The 16,658-nt window shown below is 55.2% G+C and overlaps 3 protein-coding genes across 3 annotated transcripts; 2 read left to right on the top strand and 1 right to left on the bottom strand.

Annotated features, from left to right (window-relative positions):
* Positions 1–1,504: 1,504 nt before the first annotated feature.
* GLRG_03999 (PH domain-containing protein) lies at positions 1,505–5,860 on the bottom strand (the record flags this gene model as incomplete). Its single annotated transcript, XM_008094684.1, has 3 exons — positions 1,505–4,969; positions 5,077–5,234; positions 5,353–5,860. The coding sequence occupies 3 exons, from the start codon at positions 5,858–5,860 to the stop codon at positions 1,505–1,507; spliced, it is 4,131 nt and encodes a 1,376-aa protein (XP_008092875.1).
* Positions 5,861–13,694: 7,834 nt separating this feature from the next.
* Positions 13,695–14,957, top strand: GLRG_03998 (uncharacterized protein; the record flags this gene model as incomplete). The annotated part of the gene is made up of 3 exons (XM_008094683.1): positions 13,695–14,122; positions 14,173–14,846; positions 14,902–14,957. 3 exons carry the CDS (start codon positions 13,695–13,697, stop codon positions 14,955–14,957), a joined length of 1,158 nt encoding a protein of 385 aa, XP_008092874.1.
* Positions 14,958–15,453: 496 nt separating this feature from the next.
* GLRG_03997 (uncharacterized protein) lies at positions 15,454–16,407 on the top strand (the record flags this gene model as incomplete). The annotated part of the gene is made up of 2 exons (XM_008094682.1): positions 15,454–15,631; positions 15,695–16,407. 2 exons carry the CDS (start codon positions 15,454–15,456, stop codon positions 16,405–16,407), a joined length of 891 nt encoding a protein of 296 aa, XP_008092873.1.
* Positions 16,408–16,658: the final 251 nt, after the last annotated feature.

Genomic DNA, 16,658 nt, shown 5'->3' with positions numbered 1-16,658 from the left:
GCCTCAACAATACCGGCGCGTGCTACGTGTGTCTTGCCCGACGCGGCTCAGTCTAGTTAGTGTTTGGGGAGGATATAAGTCAGATGATGTAGACCTCCTGGACGCGACGAGTGGGCGTGGACTCGACCTCGAGAACGCATGTCTCTGATTTTTTGGGGGCGAATGCGACGAGGCACTGGCCCGCGAGGGGTCTTGGGAACGGGGGCGGGTCGTCCTTTCTTCCATTGGCCACGAGGCAGCCTCCGGGCAGGGACCTTGGGCACATGCAGCCACTGTCAGCCAGTCGACGCTTTGCTTGACCCCGGTCTTTTCGCGCTTACTAAACAAACAACAGGTAGGTACCTATCTACAGGTATGCCTACCACGTCTACGTGCCCTCCCGTGCCGCGCTGGGCCAGGACGCGCCTGAGGGGGACGTGACGGGTTAGGACGGTAAGGACGGTGAAGAGGACGCGATGACGGTAAGACGGACGGGAGGGTCTCAGGGGAAAGAGGAGTCCACAAGGCGACTCCCGTGTTAGTCCGCCTTTGCTAGACAAACAGTTGGCCATCGAGGCAAAGGTCTTGCTCGGACTGTTCGCCAAGTGACTCCTGCCAGGCAGCCAGCCACTGGGTGGCACCAAGTTGACCATCAGTATCAATACCTCAAGAACACCTTCCCAAGCAAGCGTTTGCTGCCTCTCACTAGGTAGGTAGGTAGGTGCCTCGTCTTAGGTTGGGATGATTCGGATGGTTTGCTGAACGTGGCGCCGGTGCCACCACTGGCTCGCGCCCGTTAACACCTATCCTCGACAACACGCACCCATGCTCAACGATACTGACTAGCTGGGCTCGATAGTTCCCAAGTTTGGTGAATCTTTGGCGAGAGCTTATGCACCACCAGTTCGCGTATGTCTGTCTGCTACTCAACGGAGGAGGCCTTGCTCTGCCGACCCGAACGTCCCGTTGTTAGACCACAACTGCCAACTCGCCGGCTTGAATTGCCCGCAGGCGCGTAGAAAAGCACAGCAGCTAGGCGGTATATCACGAACATTTCAGCTCTGCTTGTCTTTTGCTTCATCAGTTGTATCCGGCCGTGTATTCAGCCGTCTCTGCTAGTCGTTATGCCACTATCCGCCAATGCTGATGTTCTCACACTACTAATTATGCGACAAAAAGGAAACCCAGATGCTTATCCAGTCTCGAAAACTCATGCCAACCAGCGTTCCTCTGCGTCTGTGACTTCCTCCTAAACGCCTTCCATGATGGGTGTTCCAATTACGAAAACAAAATCCATCCCCGGTCCGGGGTATGCTGCCCGCCTGTTGTATCTTTCAAATGCAATCCCCAATACTTCCTTTGCCGTCTTCTTAGCCCCTCCCCTCTCTCCCTCCCTCTCGTTTTCTGATTAAAACGCCTGTCCCTGTCCCTGTCCAGGGTACTGAGCCGGGTAAGCTTGACCTCGACCAAACTGTTGAGATCCGGGCGAGTAGTGCCCCTGTGCCATGAATCGAGGGTCCATCATCTAGGGTCCTGGAGACTGGCGACCCTGGCGCATAGCTATCGGATTGGGAAAGCCACCTCCCTGTCCCCAAGCACCACCTACTTGACCGTAGTTGCTAGCGGGACCGTAGCTTCCTGCTTGGACATAGCCAAGGTTCTGGGCGGGCCCGGCGCCATAGCCGTTTGGCTGCCCACGTGGAGGTCCCAATTGGCCGCGGGACATGTTGTTCTGAGCGTACATGCCCTGGGGAGACATGGGTTGCTGGTGCTGCTGTTGAGCGTACATTTGTTGCTGCTGATAAGCCTGCTGCTGTTGCTGCCACTGCATCTGTTGTTGGTAGGCCTGCTGTTGGTAGGCCAGCACCTGCTGCTGTTGCCGCTGGTTGATGGCATGCTGCACTGCTTGCGTGTTCAGACCTTGCTTGGCCTGTTGTCTCTCACGTTCGCGGGCGTGAATCGCGCCCACCAAACCTGCTCCGGGTTGGCCTTGTTGGCCGCTTCTGCTGGCCATAGAGATGAGGGGTGAGCCCGTCATGCGTGCCACATGCTCTTGCTCACGAGCCGAGAGGTGGGACGAGACTTCGCCGTTGCTAGCAATGTCGAACAATGTGTTGGCGCCACGGGAACTGGGACGCTGCAAAAGATCCGCGGAGCTACTGCGGGAGTGACGGGCGAGCATCTCTGAAGAGCCGCTTCGATTCACGGTAGGAGTTGGTGTCATCGATCGCATGGTCATGATATTGCCAGACGGCGTCCGACCGTGGGAATACATGGGAACTGCAGATTGGGCGGCACGTTGCTGCACAAATTGCTCCGGGCTGATACCTTGCCCAGTTGGCACAGCTGCGGCGCCGGGTTGCCAGGCGACCTTCCTGACCGTCTCCTCAGATTCCTGTCGGTTGTGACCTTGTACGTTGGGAGGAGATCTCAATCCGGCCGGGGAAAAGGGACGCTGAAGAACCGACACGGCGGCTTGGTTGTTCAGGGACGTCGGTGTCTTGGTCCTGGCGGGCTGGTTGGCGGCGTAATTGACCGTGGGGCCAAAGTTGATGTCCGGAATGTGGAAGTCCGAGCTCGGAGACTCGGCGCCACCTACAGTCTTCAGAACACCAGCTCTGGGGCGTTCGAAAGACTTTTGGGAATGCTGAGTTTCGCTCGACTTGCGGCTGGCGTAATCTGGGCTGGCAGTCGAGGATGCATCGTCGTAGTGACTAGCGTCACTCCGCTGAGTTTGCGCTCTACGAATTTGTTGCTCGGGCAATGGCGTGCGCTGTCTGACATCGCGAGGCTGAACTTGCTGGAAGCCCGCTTGGTCGATAAGGTTGATGCCCCAGCTGCTGCCGCTGACCGACGACAGGGGGGTGTCATGCGGGCTTCTTAGGCTGTCCGAGCGAACCGGCAGTGGTTTGCGTTGGAAAGCAGCTTTCGTGTCGATACCGGGAAGCGGCACACCGCGACCCTGCGTGCGAGGGTCTCTAGACTGATGAAGGGGAGGCGGCGGGCCCATAGCTTGGGACTGTATGCCACGGCTTCTCATTTCCGGTGTGGGAACTCGGCCAGGCCCCCCAACGGGGGGCGTTCTGGCTCCCTCTGGCCGAGAAAAGTTGCTAAACGACGGTTGAGGACGGAGTTGCTGCTGAGGGAACTGAGGAGGATATTCCTCGACAGGGCTTCTCATCTGTTGGGGACCTCTCACATCGGACGGAGGGCCGGTCGCGCCTTGAGGTCCTTGGGCTTGGGGATGAGGGCTAGGGGGTCCGGACTGCTGGGCAAGGGGCGATCGGGAACGCTTCTGGTTCATGGGCGGAATAGGGGGCGGCAGACCGCCGGAAGGAGGAGGGGTTGGGTTAGAGGTCAGAGCTTCACGAGACAGTGTATCGTTAGCAGTGCCTCCTCGTACGGGATTGGCTTGAGGATGTACCAGAGGGTTGGATGGTGCGTTATCCTCTCCGCTTCTGCGCTCAGATGAATCATCAGAGGGGCTATCTGGAGGGATCATGAATCCTCCTGCCGTTGTCAACTGGGACAAGGTGGTGTTGGACAGGCGGGTAGTAGCCCTGCGAAGATCTGGTGAATGGTAAGGTTTCCCGGCAGGCTTGGAGTTAGGACCATAGTTGAAAGCAGGCGGTGCAACAACTGGCTCTGGCGACGCCATGTTGCGCGCACCTCCCTCAATCTCTTGCACTGGCGTGCTGCGGGCAGTGTCTTCCTCCGAGCTTTGTGTTCCTGAACCCAGAACGCCTCCGACGGGGGCAAGGCCTTGTGCGAGAGGGTTGTAAGAGCTGTCGTCGCTGCCACGATCTTCATTCCGCTGCAGCGCGTGGCCAAGCAAGTGTGGGTCTGAAGAGTTGCGTGCATGGCTTGCTTTGTTGATGCCCAACAGCGGGGGAGGTGCGTGTGAACTTGTCACAGGAGCCGTCTCTGAGCGGCTAGGCGTGCCCAGAGACATGGACCTAGATGAACGGTTCGAAATGGAATCGTCGGCAAAACCCACTCTGAGCTTGGCTGGGGCAGGACTCGCAGTGCCGTTGCTAAAGCTGAGACGGCTGCTCTTCTTGCTTCCACTTCTTTGACGGACACCCTGGCTCTCATCAACGGCATTCATTCGCTTACCAGTGAGTTCTTTGAGCTTCTTCCTCCACTCACGCTCCGACCAGGACGAGCTCCCCTCCTCCAGGATGAGTCCAGAAACGTCGAGGATCTCGAGATAGCCGTATCTTCGATGCTTTGGCATGGCAAACATGAGCGATCTCGGGTCCAGAACACTAGCAACGAGTCTACCTGGGCGGCCATAGAGGTTAAAGGTATCCCAAGTCGGAAAGAGGAAACGCAGCAGCATTTCAAAACCGCTGACGGCGGGATGGGTCTCGGGCATGATAAACACGAAACCCTCAGTCGATGAAGGTGGTTCGGAGTGGATGGTGATGTTGCCTTCGATCTTCAGCAGGGTAGATGCGTCGATGAGCGACTTCGCCTGGGGGTAGATGGCATATGAAGAGTACGCATCGGTGATTGTGGCGATTGGGCGGGCCTTTTTCTGCTTCTTGCCGTCTTTTTTGGTGTCATAAAACTTGATGTCTCCCTTGAGGGTTGGCGTCGACCGGTCGTATGGCGACTTCTTGCGCATCTCCTTCTGTGCCTTTGCATACTCCTTCTCATCGGGAGGAGAAATGACACACCAGCACCGTCTCCAAGGCACTCCGGCACCAAATCGCACGCGCACCCATTCCTCGGTCTTGAACTTGGATCTATCCATGATCAGGTTGATATTGTTGAGGGACTTGCCCTTGCCGGCGATGAGGGCACCGGTATAGGCCTCTTGAAGCGTCGAATGCTCGTACATGGCGAGCCTGATGCCAGCGGTCCATTGTATTAGTGAATGATGGGAGTTAAAGTGCAGTAAGTAACGGTTCCTGCCGGCAGTTGAGATGCTCAGAATGTTCTGTAACGGCTGTTCATCGTTCGATCGCGTTGGTAGGGATTCAATCTGTTCGTCAAGGATCGATTGAATTAGCACTCGATTCCACCCCCGCTACTGCACCCGCAACCTGCCGGTCCATGATGTCTGGGCAAGACAACGGTATCTCAACTCACCATTTTGATGGATGCATCCGTCAGGTTAATGAATTTTGGGAGGATCTCGCCGTCCTCTCCCGCGGCGTCTAATTCTGCAGCATCCCATAGCGAAAGGACGGTGCCGACAAGCTGTGCGAAGCACTCTGTCCATGTGCGGTCGGCATTTGGCTTTCCCTCTATCAAGTTGGTCGGATCAGCAATCGGTCAAAGTGTTGCGCGTGCAGGCGCGCTGCTGTCACCTGAAGCAAGGAAGGCTGCATAGATAGATAAATAATGCGGCAAGCATAGACTCACGAGTATTCTGGTCGTCCAACTTGAGGAAGTAGCCCTCCTGATACAGCTTGTTGGCATGGCTGTTGAGGAAGGTGAAGATGGGCTGGAGTTCGGGAATGGTGTCTTCGTTGATATCCATGAGGGGCGGTTGGTATGGCATTACCATCGAAAGTGGGCGGGAGGAGCTTCTTTGGCGGCCAGTGACGGACCTGGGGGCATTTACGGGCGAGCTGTTTGCAGTTCCGTTGGCAGGCGAAGACGCATATTCGGAAAGTGGACGCGTCGGCGAAGTCGGGGTTGCGGGGCGGTGGCCAAAATTGGGGGGAGGTTCCGGGAAGGGCTCTGTTTGCTGGTGAGGCGGCGGCGGTGGTTGCGCCTTGTAGTTGTATGGAGGAAAAGGTGTCGTCGAATCGTGGGGAGGCGACGAATTTGGCGTTGGTTGATTCTTGCCCGAGTCTCTGGGTGTGCCAGAAAACTGGGACATGAAAGACAAGACTGTCCCCACGGAAGATGCAGATTTGGTCAGCATAATGTGCGCTCGTCTAGCATCAGTAATGCCAGAAGAAAAGGATAAATAATGACAATGATAACAATAACAATAATAATAAAAGCAATAATATTGCCTGACGCCCAAGTAATTGGCCAGGATCACACGACGGGGATGTGAGGGAGTGGATGGAAGGGAGAGGGGCGGTGATGGAGCCAGGGAGTGATGGGGACGAGGGCAACGACAGCAAGAACTAAGTTCAGGAGAAAATGATGATCATGGATCAGTCAAGCTAGTTTGCTGGGAGTTTGAATGAAGAGCAGAACAAAAGGGCCGGGCTTGGGTATTTGATGCCCGCATGGCGACGCCACAACATGAAGATAGAATGCGTAACTCAGTAAAAGGGATAGATGGGCATTGGGTAGACTTGGTTTACGTTACTGCTGCGTGGGATTGGGGATGCAGGCCGGGCATGCGCCAGGGCGAAAAGCCTCGTACGCGCACAATAGCACCGCATCACAAGACAAGACTAGACAAGACAAGACAAGGAAAGACCAGGCAAGGGGTGAGGGAATGTGGGAAAGCGAGCGAGTACGAACCTCGATTACGACCCATCTTGCTGGTGACGGCGGTGGTTTCTGCGCCAAGCCAGCAACCATGCAAGCAAATTACTGAGACACTCGGCTTACGGCGTGCACAACCAAGACGGTCTTGGACGAGCAGGACACACCGGCCGGCGCGGGAAGGTGACGAGGATCCCGAGGATTCGAGGAATGAGCGGAGATGGGGGCCCAATATGCGCTGGACTGGGGACTCTGGGTTTCGGAATCGAAAGGGGTCCTGTCTCCCGCCTAGCGCGCGCGCACACTGCGTACCGAGTACAGGGCGTGGGCTTCGTTGGACCTTTAGTTAAATTATCGTGTTGTGGTGGTGGAGGTGGTGGTGGTAGGTAGTAATTGCAAGTAGCAGCGGTGGATGAAGTTGGTCGACTCGGCGGGAAGCACGGATGCTGCCGGCCTTTACGGATGAGGGACAGAAGATATGGGGAGCAGAATCGCCGCCGTCGCCGTCGTTGTCGTTGTAGTCGTCGTCGTCGTCGTAGTAGTAGTAGTAGTAGTAGTTGCCGTCCTCGTTGTCGTCGTTTATTACCGTCGTCGTCTTGGTCGTCAACTCGTGCGTGCGCCGGGTGAATTAATGCGGTTGAACGAATGAAGGGCCCGGCCGACAATAACGAAACGACAGTGATTAGGATTCAGACATGGGCATGTATGGTATGTATGACGATGAGTCGTTGAGTCTGCCGGTCTCCTCCCACGAGAGTTACGAGGTGGTTCGAATGGAATTTGGGGGTATAGGAGTGAGGTCGAGAGGACGGGGAGGTGAAAAAGAAATAGCAAGACCAGGAATTCCCAAAGATGATGTGTGAAACTTGCATGTCAGCGAGGAGGACGTGTCAAATCAGAAAAAGGACGAGGCGCGACGGGAGGCGAGGCGGATTATGCAACAAGAACTACTAGCAACGCCGCCTGCTTGCCTACTACGGGTCGGATACCTTCCTTGCCTTCCATGGGACTGACTGGCTGGATCTGAACCTGAACCGGCCTTCACCCAGCTGTGCCAGGAAGGTAGCAGTTGGTGGGTGTGTTCCCAGGGCTAGAAACCAGTCTCGAAAAGATCAGCTTAAAAGGCAAGGCAAGGCAAGGCAAGGCAGGGCAGGGCAGGCAAGGGAGGACAGGGCAGGGCAGGGCCTACCGTCCCATGCTTTCCTCCAATAACTACCTGCCTGCCTGCCAGCACCTACCTGTACCTACTACCTACCTCGGTATCTACATAGTATCTTCTGCTGCTGCTAACGCCGACGACGACGCCGCCGCCGCCACTGCAGATGAGGTAAACCCGGGTCGGCGGGGCTTGTCCCTATCTGCTCGTATTCTGCGGTCAGAAAAGTGGGAGTGACATGCAAAGGGACCACCCACCTACAGATACATTTGACCACAGACCACCGACCACCGACCAGCAGCAACAATGTCGGCGGCAGCCAGGGCTAGGCCTGGTCACAGCCCAATCCAGCCAAGGGAACGAGGGCCAACGACGTAATGGCGCTATGGGCAAGAGGCGTAGGCTTGCTTGTTCTCTGCTTAGGTTGTCTTTCCCATGACACGACACACGCAAACTCACGGCTTTGGCGCCCGGTCGTTCGGGCTAGCCTAGACGACCGTAGCACGATGATGATGATGATGGCAATTACGAGCATGATGATGATGATGACGACTTGTCCTCCTTCTATATGCTTGGCCTGCCTTGTCGGCGCCGGCGGTGCGTTAGTGTTACCCGAGCAAGCGCTGCGCTATTATCTAATGGTCCTACTTTGCAGTCTTGGACGGTCTCGGGGGAAATGTCTTGCAGCAGATGGGTACCTGATATCCTCCCACGGACCGGGTACGGATTAAAAGAAGAAGGCCCAGAAAAGGAAAAGGGAATGGAAAACCAGCCCCCAAAAGCCCGTGGCATGCGGAAGAGCCGGAAGACGCAAAGATGCAGCACGTCAGGATTCCTTGGCCCGCCTTTGGTTCCGAAAAAGCTCACTGAAAGAGACCCGGCCAACCCCTTGGCCGCCAAAGACCAGTCAGCTTCTGGCCAGGCGCTGCGGGTTTGCCTTTGGTCGGCTTGCTCCTCTCTGTCTTTTGCTTTCTCTGACTCCGTCAGGCGGCCATCACGGTTGCGCCATTGGTGGTCACGGCAGCTGGATGAGCCAGAAGCGACAGTGCAGACGGAGCGCGGGGCGCGGGGCGCGTGTAAGACGGTGAGCCTCGAGCTCCTCAAACGACTGGCGCTGCACAAACGCCAGCAACGACCACAAGCATTGAATCCTGCCTGCGATTTGCAGTTGATTCGATATCCCACAAGAAAACGAACGTGCCAGGGGGGGGGATATGGTGCTGTAGTGTAAACCGGGGTATCATAACCTGCCTTACCCCGGGGCCGGCCAGGGATGGTAGCTAGTGGGCGGACGCGCAACCCCTACCACATGAATCGTCAAGGGGTCTGACTAAAGATGAAGAGACTGAGTGGATGAGTCGATCGCTGGCTGAGACCGACCGACCGGAGGAGTGCAGATGGAGAGATGGGGACTCTTGGAAAATGCGAGGTCGGGACGCGGGCTATGGCAGTGTGTGGCTCTGCGCTACCTAGCCCTACCTAGTAGCGGGACTAGGGGACCTGACAGCGCAGGCGTTGGCGTATTCGTGACTCGCTGCAGAGGACAAGGCCGAGCCCGCCGCCGGGTCGATATATCCGTGTATCTACGGAGTATAGGCATCTCGATGGGGTGCTGTGCTGTTGCTAAGGTAGGTTCGTTGTCGAGTGCCTGTCTGTTGTGTCATGTTCGTTCCCTTCTTTGCCGCTCATGTTTGCTCGACATCGTTGTCTTGTTTCCGATCCCCTGCCTAGGATGCTTGCCTGTACATAGTAGTTCCTTTGTGTGTCCGGGTTTATCCTCCAGTAGCCGTTCGTTTTCAGACTCTAATCCGCGGGAAGATAAAACAGGCTCCTCAACGCCTCCCCTTCCCTGTGTAGGCGACGCCTCCGGCTCACAATCCAAGTGTCCCCTGCGTCCTGACTGGGTGGTCACACCGCGTGGCCATCGTGTGGCCGATTAATGACACCTGACGCCTTGTTCCAGAGTGTGGATGGTGGGGAGGGAGGTCTTTGAGGGGTTGGGAGAGGCTGGGGAAAGAGGGGAGAGAGGCGGTATAAACTACATGCAAACTTGCAAGACGAATTTCCTTTGTGCCTTCATCTCGTCGAGTTTTTTTTTTTAGTCTTTTTTTTGTCGCTAGAAGCGTCCATCGAGCTCTCTTCTCAACTGTTTGGATACATGCCTCTTGTGGGGTTAAGAGAGTTCCCCCAACTTGCTGCTGGCCAACCTGTTCTACAAGACACTCCGTACATCCCATCTGTGGGATGCCCAGGAAGTCAGAGGAAGGACGGACCCTGCAGAGGACGGACGCAGCTAAGGTGCCTAGCCTGCTTTCCATTAACTACATACACTTGCACCACTGTTTCCGGGGTGGCTGTGCACAAAGCAAGCGGAAGTCCAACAGCAAGCAGCCTGTCCTCATGTGCTTTCGGGCGGATAGCCCAAAAGAATTGGGCGGGGTCTCGCGACCGGGGGTGTCTCGGGTGTTACTTCATCGGTCCTCAGAGGCTCCTAGCATCCGTTGTTGCCTATTAGTAGGTACGTTGTTTTCGATGCCGCACCCTTCGCCATCGTCTCCTAGGCATGACAGCTCTTGTTCCAGAACCTTCGCTCCGCTCTCTCCTTTTATCCAGTCCGGCCTTCAACCCGAGACGCCCCCCCTCAGTAGCTGTAACGAGGGATGGAAGCAGCCTTCAACTGAAGCAGCACACGTCAGTGTCGCACAACAGCACAAGAGCATGATTCTGCTTGTACAGGCACAGGACGTCACCTCGGCGGCGGGAACGATTTCGTTTTGCGGGAGCCATCCTCATGTAACTGACTACAATCCGATGATGGCCACCCTCACGTACTTTGCTGGCCATCTGATATACTTTGGCAGGTTCGTGTGGTGCATGACCACCACTATCCCATAGTTCCAAGACACGCCAACACCGTCCCAACTGAATACGTATTTATAATCTCACGCCCTCCACCGACACCAGTCACCCTACACTCTAGCAATCATGATCACAAGCACTTCAACGCCCATATTGCTGCTCCAAGCAGAAACGTGTACGTGCTAAGTGACCAGCATCATCTCCCCGAAACGCTCGCGCCCCATTGACGACGTGTCAGCAAATTGGAGTCGGGCCCACCATGGATTTCCAGTGCCGACTTGGCTTCTGGGCTTTCTGCCAGCTGTTCCGTGAAGCCTGGTAATCCTGGCTCCGCGGATTTCGAAAGTAACTCTATATGATCCATGCTCGCGATGATGACACGCCCGCCACCTCCAGCGAAGCGTGCGAACCCACTGCCCACTTTTGAACACGAATACAAACTACTAGCGTAAATACAGAGTCCCTAATTCGGATACAGCATCGCATGATTTTGCGATTAAAAACAATGACAATGTCCGCCTGCCTCATCGGGTTGCTAGCGACAAACGTCGACAGGGTCTCCCTGGCGATCTGGGACACTCGGAGAGCTGCAGCTTATATACAGGTACATAGTAATACCTGTAGATGGGCTCAGGGATCCAAGAGGGGCGGAGTGTTAACGCCGTCCCCCCTCGTAGAACCCTTCAATTACTGCCGCCATTAACACCCTCTCGGCACACTGCAGTCCAGTCTGGCCTGAAAAGCTGGAAGCCTTACCATCGCGAAGACAGTGCTGTCACCGCTCCCGGGCTCCGCTCGCCTTGGCTTGCCGCCGCTGGCAGGGGGGGAGGGGAAAACGACCTCAAGGGTCTTGAACAGCATGCATCGATACCACCTATCCCCATCATCACGCAGTTCTCACAGGGGTCATGGTGCCCTCAGCGGCTATACTCGCTCAAGGTGGCGTGGCTGCTTGGTCCGTAGTCAACGCCGAGTAAGAGTCGAGAGTTATGCCAATATCGAGTTTCTCCCTCTGTTGCAACGATCAGCCACTGCTGTTTCTATGAATGATCCAGAGGGCTCAGGGTCTCCTGCATCTTCCGCAAAGGCGCCACCCGCCCGCTCTTCCACCATTCGAGAGACCCAGCCTCATTGTCCAATCCCAGACGTAATGCGTAGACGGGAAACTAGACGGTCAGGACATCAGCCGCACGCACACTGTGCACGTTGTTGCTCTGCCCTGAGAAAGCCATGGAATACAGCCGGGTGAGAGCCTCTCATTCTAATTTACCTGACTGGTTAAGGTTGTTGTTCGGAAAGAACTTACCCAGACAAAGGTCGTACTGCTGCGAGGCAATCATGATTGGGTGTAGCTTTGGCGCTAATTGAGACATCATCCCGGGCGGGACGGTTCGCTGGCGGCTCGTGGTAGCTCCTCTCGACGATGCACGTTGTTTGCACACGAATGGCGACAGCACATTTGGGAGACACTCAGAGGTCAACCGTAAATTTTCCACAGAAGTTCGTACAATAGAACCGCTGGTGAGCAACTAAGCGTGAGCCCCCTTACGCCATGCCTAAAGGAATCTGGATAACCCCTGCTGAGCTGGCGTCAGCTTGACATACTATGTAGGTACACCACTACCCTCGCCCATAGATACTCTCGCGCGGTGCGCACCGATATGTCAGTTCAACCGTATGGCTTGAGGTGTCGAGCTTAAGCACAAGACGTTGCATTTGAGCTATTTGGCTGATTATTCAATGTCTCGGTCACGGTGAGAGGTTCACGGAACAACCCTTACATTGTGTTGAGTACGGATACCGAGCGTGGTAGTTTTACGGTGGTTTTTCCCACTGTATATGGCCACTGTTGTGTACCTGTACGACACCACGAGGGACCGCCTTGTATCTGTATATCTGTTCACGAAACAACGACTCGTCGTTGGAACTAAGGTTAAAAAATGGCCTGAGAGTAGAAGCAGCCCTAGACCGGATAATTATTCAAAAGCAGACCGATGATTCGAACTGCCCGGCTTACGTTTCCTGCCATCCATGCTGTCGAGAGGATATGATCTGAAGATCAGCGCGGATGGAGAGGCTCTAGAAATGCATTTGCAGCTCGTGTCATGTCAAAAGAACCCCTCCTTTTTTCAGCTTTGAGGTCATGTCAAAACGGGGCTGTAGAAGCCAGCCAACCGTCCATCACATTGCGTGTTGTAAATAACCATTATCCCTTCCATGGCAGCATGGCATCTCCTGGCTGTATGTTCGAATGAAGTAAGTGTATGAAGAAGTGTTTGGAGATGACGCAAACTGCTCCAGAAGAGAGACACCCACCCATATTGCACCACGGCTTGGTGTGTTTTTGCTCCGTTATAGCCGCAAGGGCTGCAGACAAGCGGCCATACGAGGCGGCCCAGCTGTCGATCGGCCCGGCAAGTGTGCGTCCAGGTTATGCATACCGGGAATCCGCTTTGTCGAGGTACGTTCCTAGCTGGAAATGCCGATGGGTCAAAAGCAGAGAAGAAAAAGAAGCCAATTTGCAAGGGGGGGGGTTTCTTTACCCCCCCTCTGAGAAGCCTGCAGGATCCGTCAATGTCGGTTATGCTTGCTTGTTACTCCAGAATGAATGGCAATCTCTGCAGTCGAGCTGCAGTAATTGCCACTTATTGGTCCCATCGACAACCCGCTCAATTGCAAGAGTATTCAAGCAGAAATTTCATCCAACTTATTAGTTGTTTATCGTTATTCGCCGGGCATAGTTCATGGTACAAACCGTGATGCTGGCGAGGAAATTGTCTCCCAAAGTGCGGTCAAAAAGAAAATAAGGGGACTGCCCGGACAGTATGCCTCGCCTCGCCTTGAAGACAATGCGAGCTGGGTCTCAACCAGCTCTCCTTCTTTGAGATACAGGAAAGGAATTGTTGGCGAAAGGAACTACCTGCACTACTTACTATGGGTGGATGACCTGCTTTAGCTAGGCTTACCTAAGATGAGAGACTAGTAGCATGACGATGCAGCATCGGAGCTCCATAGTAATTTATAGGTACGTACCAGCCCACTTGCTGGAGGTCCCGTCCAGCTGCAACTCTGCAGCCCGACGCCATTGCGCTGTCCAAACGCTTCGCACGTGTATCCCCAATTTAACCCCCGGTTCGGAGAGCCCCCAACCAACACATCGACCCCCGGCCATGCCATACCCATGCCTAGCACCCAGTGGCACCCTTTCCAACGCCAAAGATAACGGCTCCAGGCCCAACCATTTCGTCTCGCTGCGATCCTGCATCGCAAAAGGCGCCTGATCTGCCTCACAGTGGGAATGAGGAGGCTACCTGGGCCCTTGTTGGCGACATCACCCTTCACACCGCGGCCACCGACCGTGCCTCGGACCGCACCATGGCCGGCGCAGTTGCGACCACAGGCTGCCTCTCTATCGACAACGGCAGCGCGAGCAGAGTCTTCCCGCGAGAAACCACGAGCGCAGCCTTTTCGCTTCGAGACCGGAGTCTCGCTCTTTGCGAAACGAGCCCCGCGGCCTTTCCCGCCGCCCTTTCTTTCCCCGCCGTCCGGCTCCTTCTCCGATCCGCTCAGCACCCATCACCGAAGCCGCGACCGCCGTGCCAGAGTTAACGGAGAGATCATCCTCGGGCAGACGAATGGAGATGACGCGGTGTTCGCCAGTGACAACTTCATCTGCGCCAACGACGGCGTTGGCGCTTGGTCGACACGCCCAAGGGGGCATGCTGGGTAAGCGTGTTCCTGTATCAATTCTCGCTGTGCGGAACTGACCAAAGCAGTCTCTGGTCGCGCTTGATCCTTCATTTCTGGGCTACGGCTATGAAGCAAGATGTCGCAAATCCACGATCCCAAGAAGTCTACAAACCCGATCCGATAGCGTACCTCCAGATGGCATACGAGCAAACCCTGAAAGCGACATCGGACCCCGATTGGCAAGGCACGACAACGGCAAGCGGAGCGCAGTTGCACTACAAGACCGTCGACGATAGCGAAGACGTCCCTCAAGTCTATGTGACCAACCTCGGCGACTCCCAGATTATGATTTTACGGCCCAAGCATAAGAAGGTTATCTACAAAACCAAGGAGCAGTGGCACTGGTTCGATTGCCCGCGTCAGCTTGGTACCAACAGCCCCGATACACCGGAGAAGAATGCGGTTATGGATGTGGTGGACATCCAGGTTGGGGATGTAGTTATTGCCATGTCAGACGGCGTTATTGACAATCTGTGGGAACATGAGATTGTCAGCAGTATTCAGAACAGCATACAACGTTGGGAGGATGGAGAGGGAGTGACAGATAAGCTCGAGGGCGACCGGACAGGCGGCGCAAACGGAGGCATGAAGCTCGCTGCCGAGGAGCTAGTGGCTGCCGCTAAGAAGATTGCAACCGATCCCTTTGCGGAAAGTCCATTTATGGAGCATGCTATTGAAGAGGGCCTGGCGAGTGAGGGAGGTAAGCCGTGCTGGCTTGAGAATTCTGAAAGAAACCCCGAACTGACAACGACTAGGCAAGCTTGACGACATCAGCGTTGTCGCCGCTCTCGTAAGGAAGCAGGATACATGAGACTGACACATCAACATAGAAGTATCACCAAAGAATAGACTTACGGGACGGGCTTGACGGGGCAATGCTGCAATTTCTAGGTATATGCCCTGTCCAGGTTGGACAGTGGCCATCGTTTTGGGCGACATGTGGCGTTCTGCGGGCGGTCGATTTCAGTGAAGACGTTAGGGATGCCAAAGCGAAATGAAAACGCAAATTCAATCCAAATCCAGTCTCTGTCAAATTTTACGGTATCTCCCTCCTTAAATAGTAACTACATCCCAGTGTTATCTAGAAGTGACGTTGATCGTAGTGTCTGTCTGGCTTGTGGTTATGGTGGGGTAAAATCGGCGTTCATGGGCCCGACTATCTTATCTTATCGCAAATTTCATGAGAGAGAAATTTCGCGACTTCAACGCAAACGTTGTTTCCACTACCGCCTTGCAAACACACCAAGCCCACCGCCTTCAGCCTCCCTGAAACTACGGCACGGCGCCACTGAGCCGCCCGATCCAAGATGCGTGGAAAACGAAGTAAGCAGTATCGCAAGTTGATGAACCAGTACTCGTTGACCTGGGGATTCCGCGAACCGTACCAATGCCTGGTTGACGCTGAGATGGTGGTTGACTGCCATAATTTCAAATATGACCTGCTCGCCGGGCTAGAGCGCACATTGCACGGCAAGGTCAAGCCAAGTATATCAATCCTTCAGACTTCGTTCAAGTCGCGATTGCCAACTGACGACTGACCTTCCACAGTGATCACACAATGCGAAATCCGTAAGCTGTACCTACGCAAGAACGAGCCCGACATGAACAAGATTATCGACTTCGCAAAGACGCTAGAGCGCAGACGTTGCGGTCATTTGCCCGAGGACTACCCCGAGCCCCTGAGCACAATGGACTGCATGAAGGCCGTCGTCGACCCGAAGGGAAACCTGGTCAACAAACACCGCTACTGTGTCGCAAGTCAGTCGGCCGATGTGCGCCGCATGCTCCGCGAAATCCCCGGAGTCCCGCAAATCTACATTAAGCGGTCGGTCATGATTCTCGAACCCATGGCGACGGAGAGTCTGGCAATCAGGAACAAGGAAGAGAAGAGCAAATTCCGCGATGGGCTTATTAGGCCCGAGAAGAAGAGAAAACGGGAGGATGACGAAGGACACGAGAGCGGGAAGGAAGGAAAGGTACCCGCTAGTGGAACCCAGGAGAAGAAGAGTCACAAGAAGAAGGGCCCCAAGGGGCCGAACCCTTTGGCGGTCAAGAAGCCAAAGAAGATCACAGAGGACAGTGCGAAACCGAAGAGCGAGTCGCAACCGGCGGGAAGCGGGGGCGAAGGAGAGGGTGAGGGCGAAGGCCCGGCGAAGAAGAAGCGCAGAAGACGTCACAAGAACCAGCCTGGCGGCGCGGCGTCGGGCACGCCAACAAATCAGGGCGAAGCCCCGGCAGAGCAGGCAGCGGAAGGCTCGTAAGGGCTTGGAGAAAAGCATACCATAGGCGTTTCGGGAACTGTGATTGGAATGTAAGCACAACAAAAGCTATTCGATACCAATTAATGGGATATTCTTGCCACCCCAATACTCGGAGGAGGTCCCTTTGGGGTGAGTGTGTTTCTGATTCGTCTCACGACTTGCCCTGGAATTTCTCATGAACTGCAGATTGGCCCATTGGTCGGCTTCAATGCGTAGGTACTCGTACCAAGCAAGTCCTTGCTTTCCCAGAC

Source organism: Colletotrichum graminicola, assembly GCF_000149035.1.
Source record: "Colletotrichum graminicola M1.001 genomic scaffold supercont1.12, whole genome shotgun sequence".
Lineage (NCBI taxonomy): Eukaryota > Fungi > Ascomycota > Sordariomycetes > Glomerellales > Glomerellaceae > Colletotrichum > Colletotrichum graminicola.
Note: the sequence above shows the minus strand (reverse complement) of the source record. Positions and strands in the feature narration are given on the sequence as shown.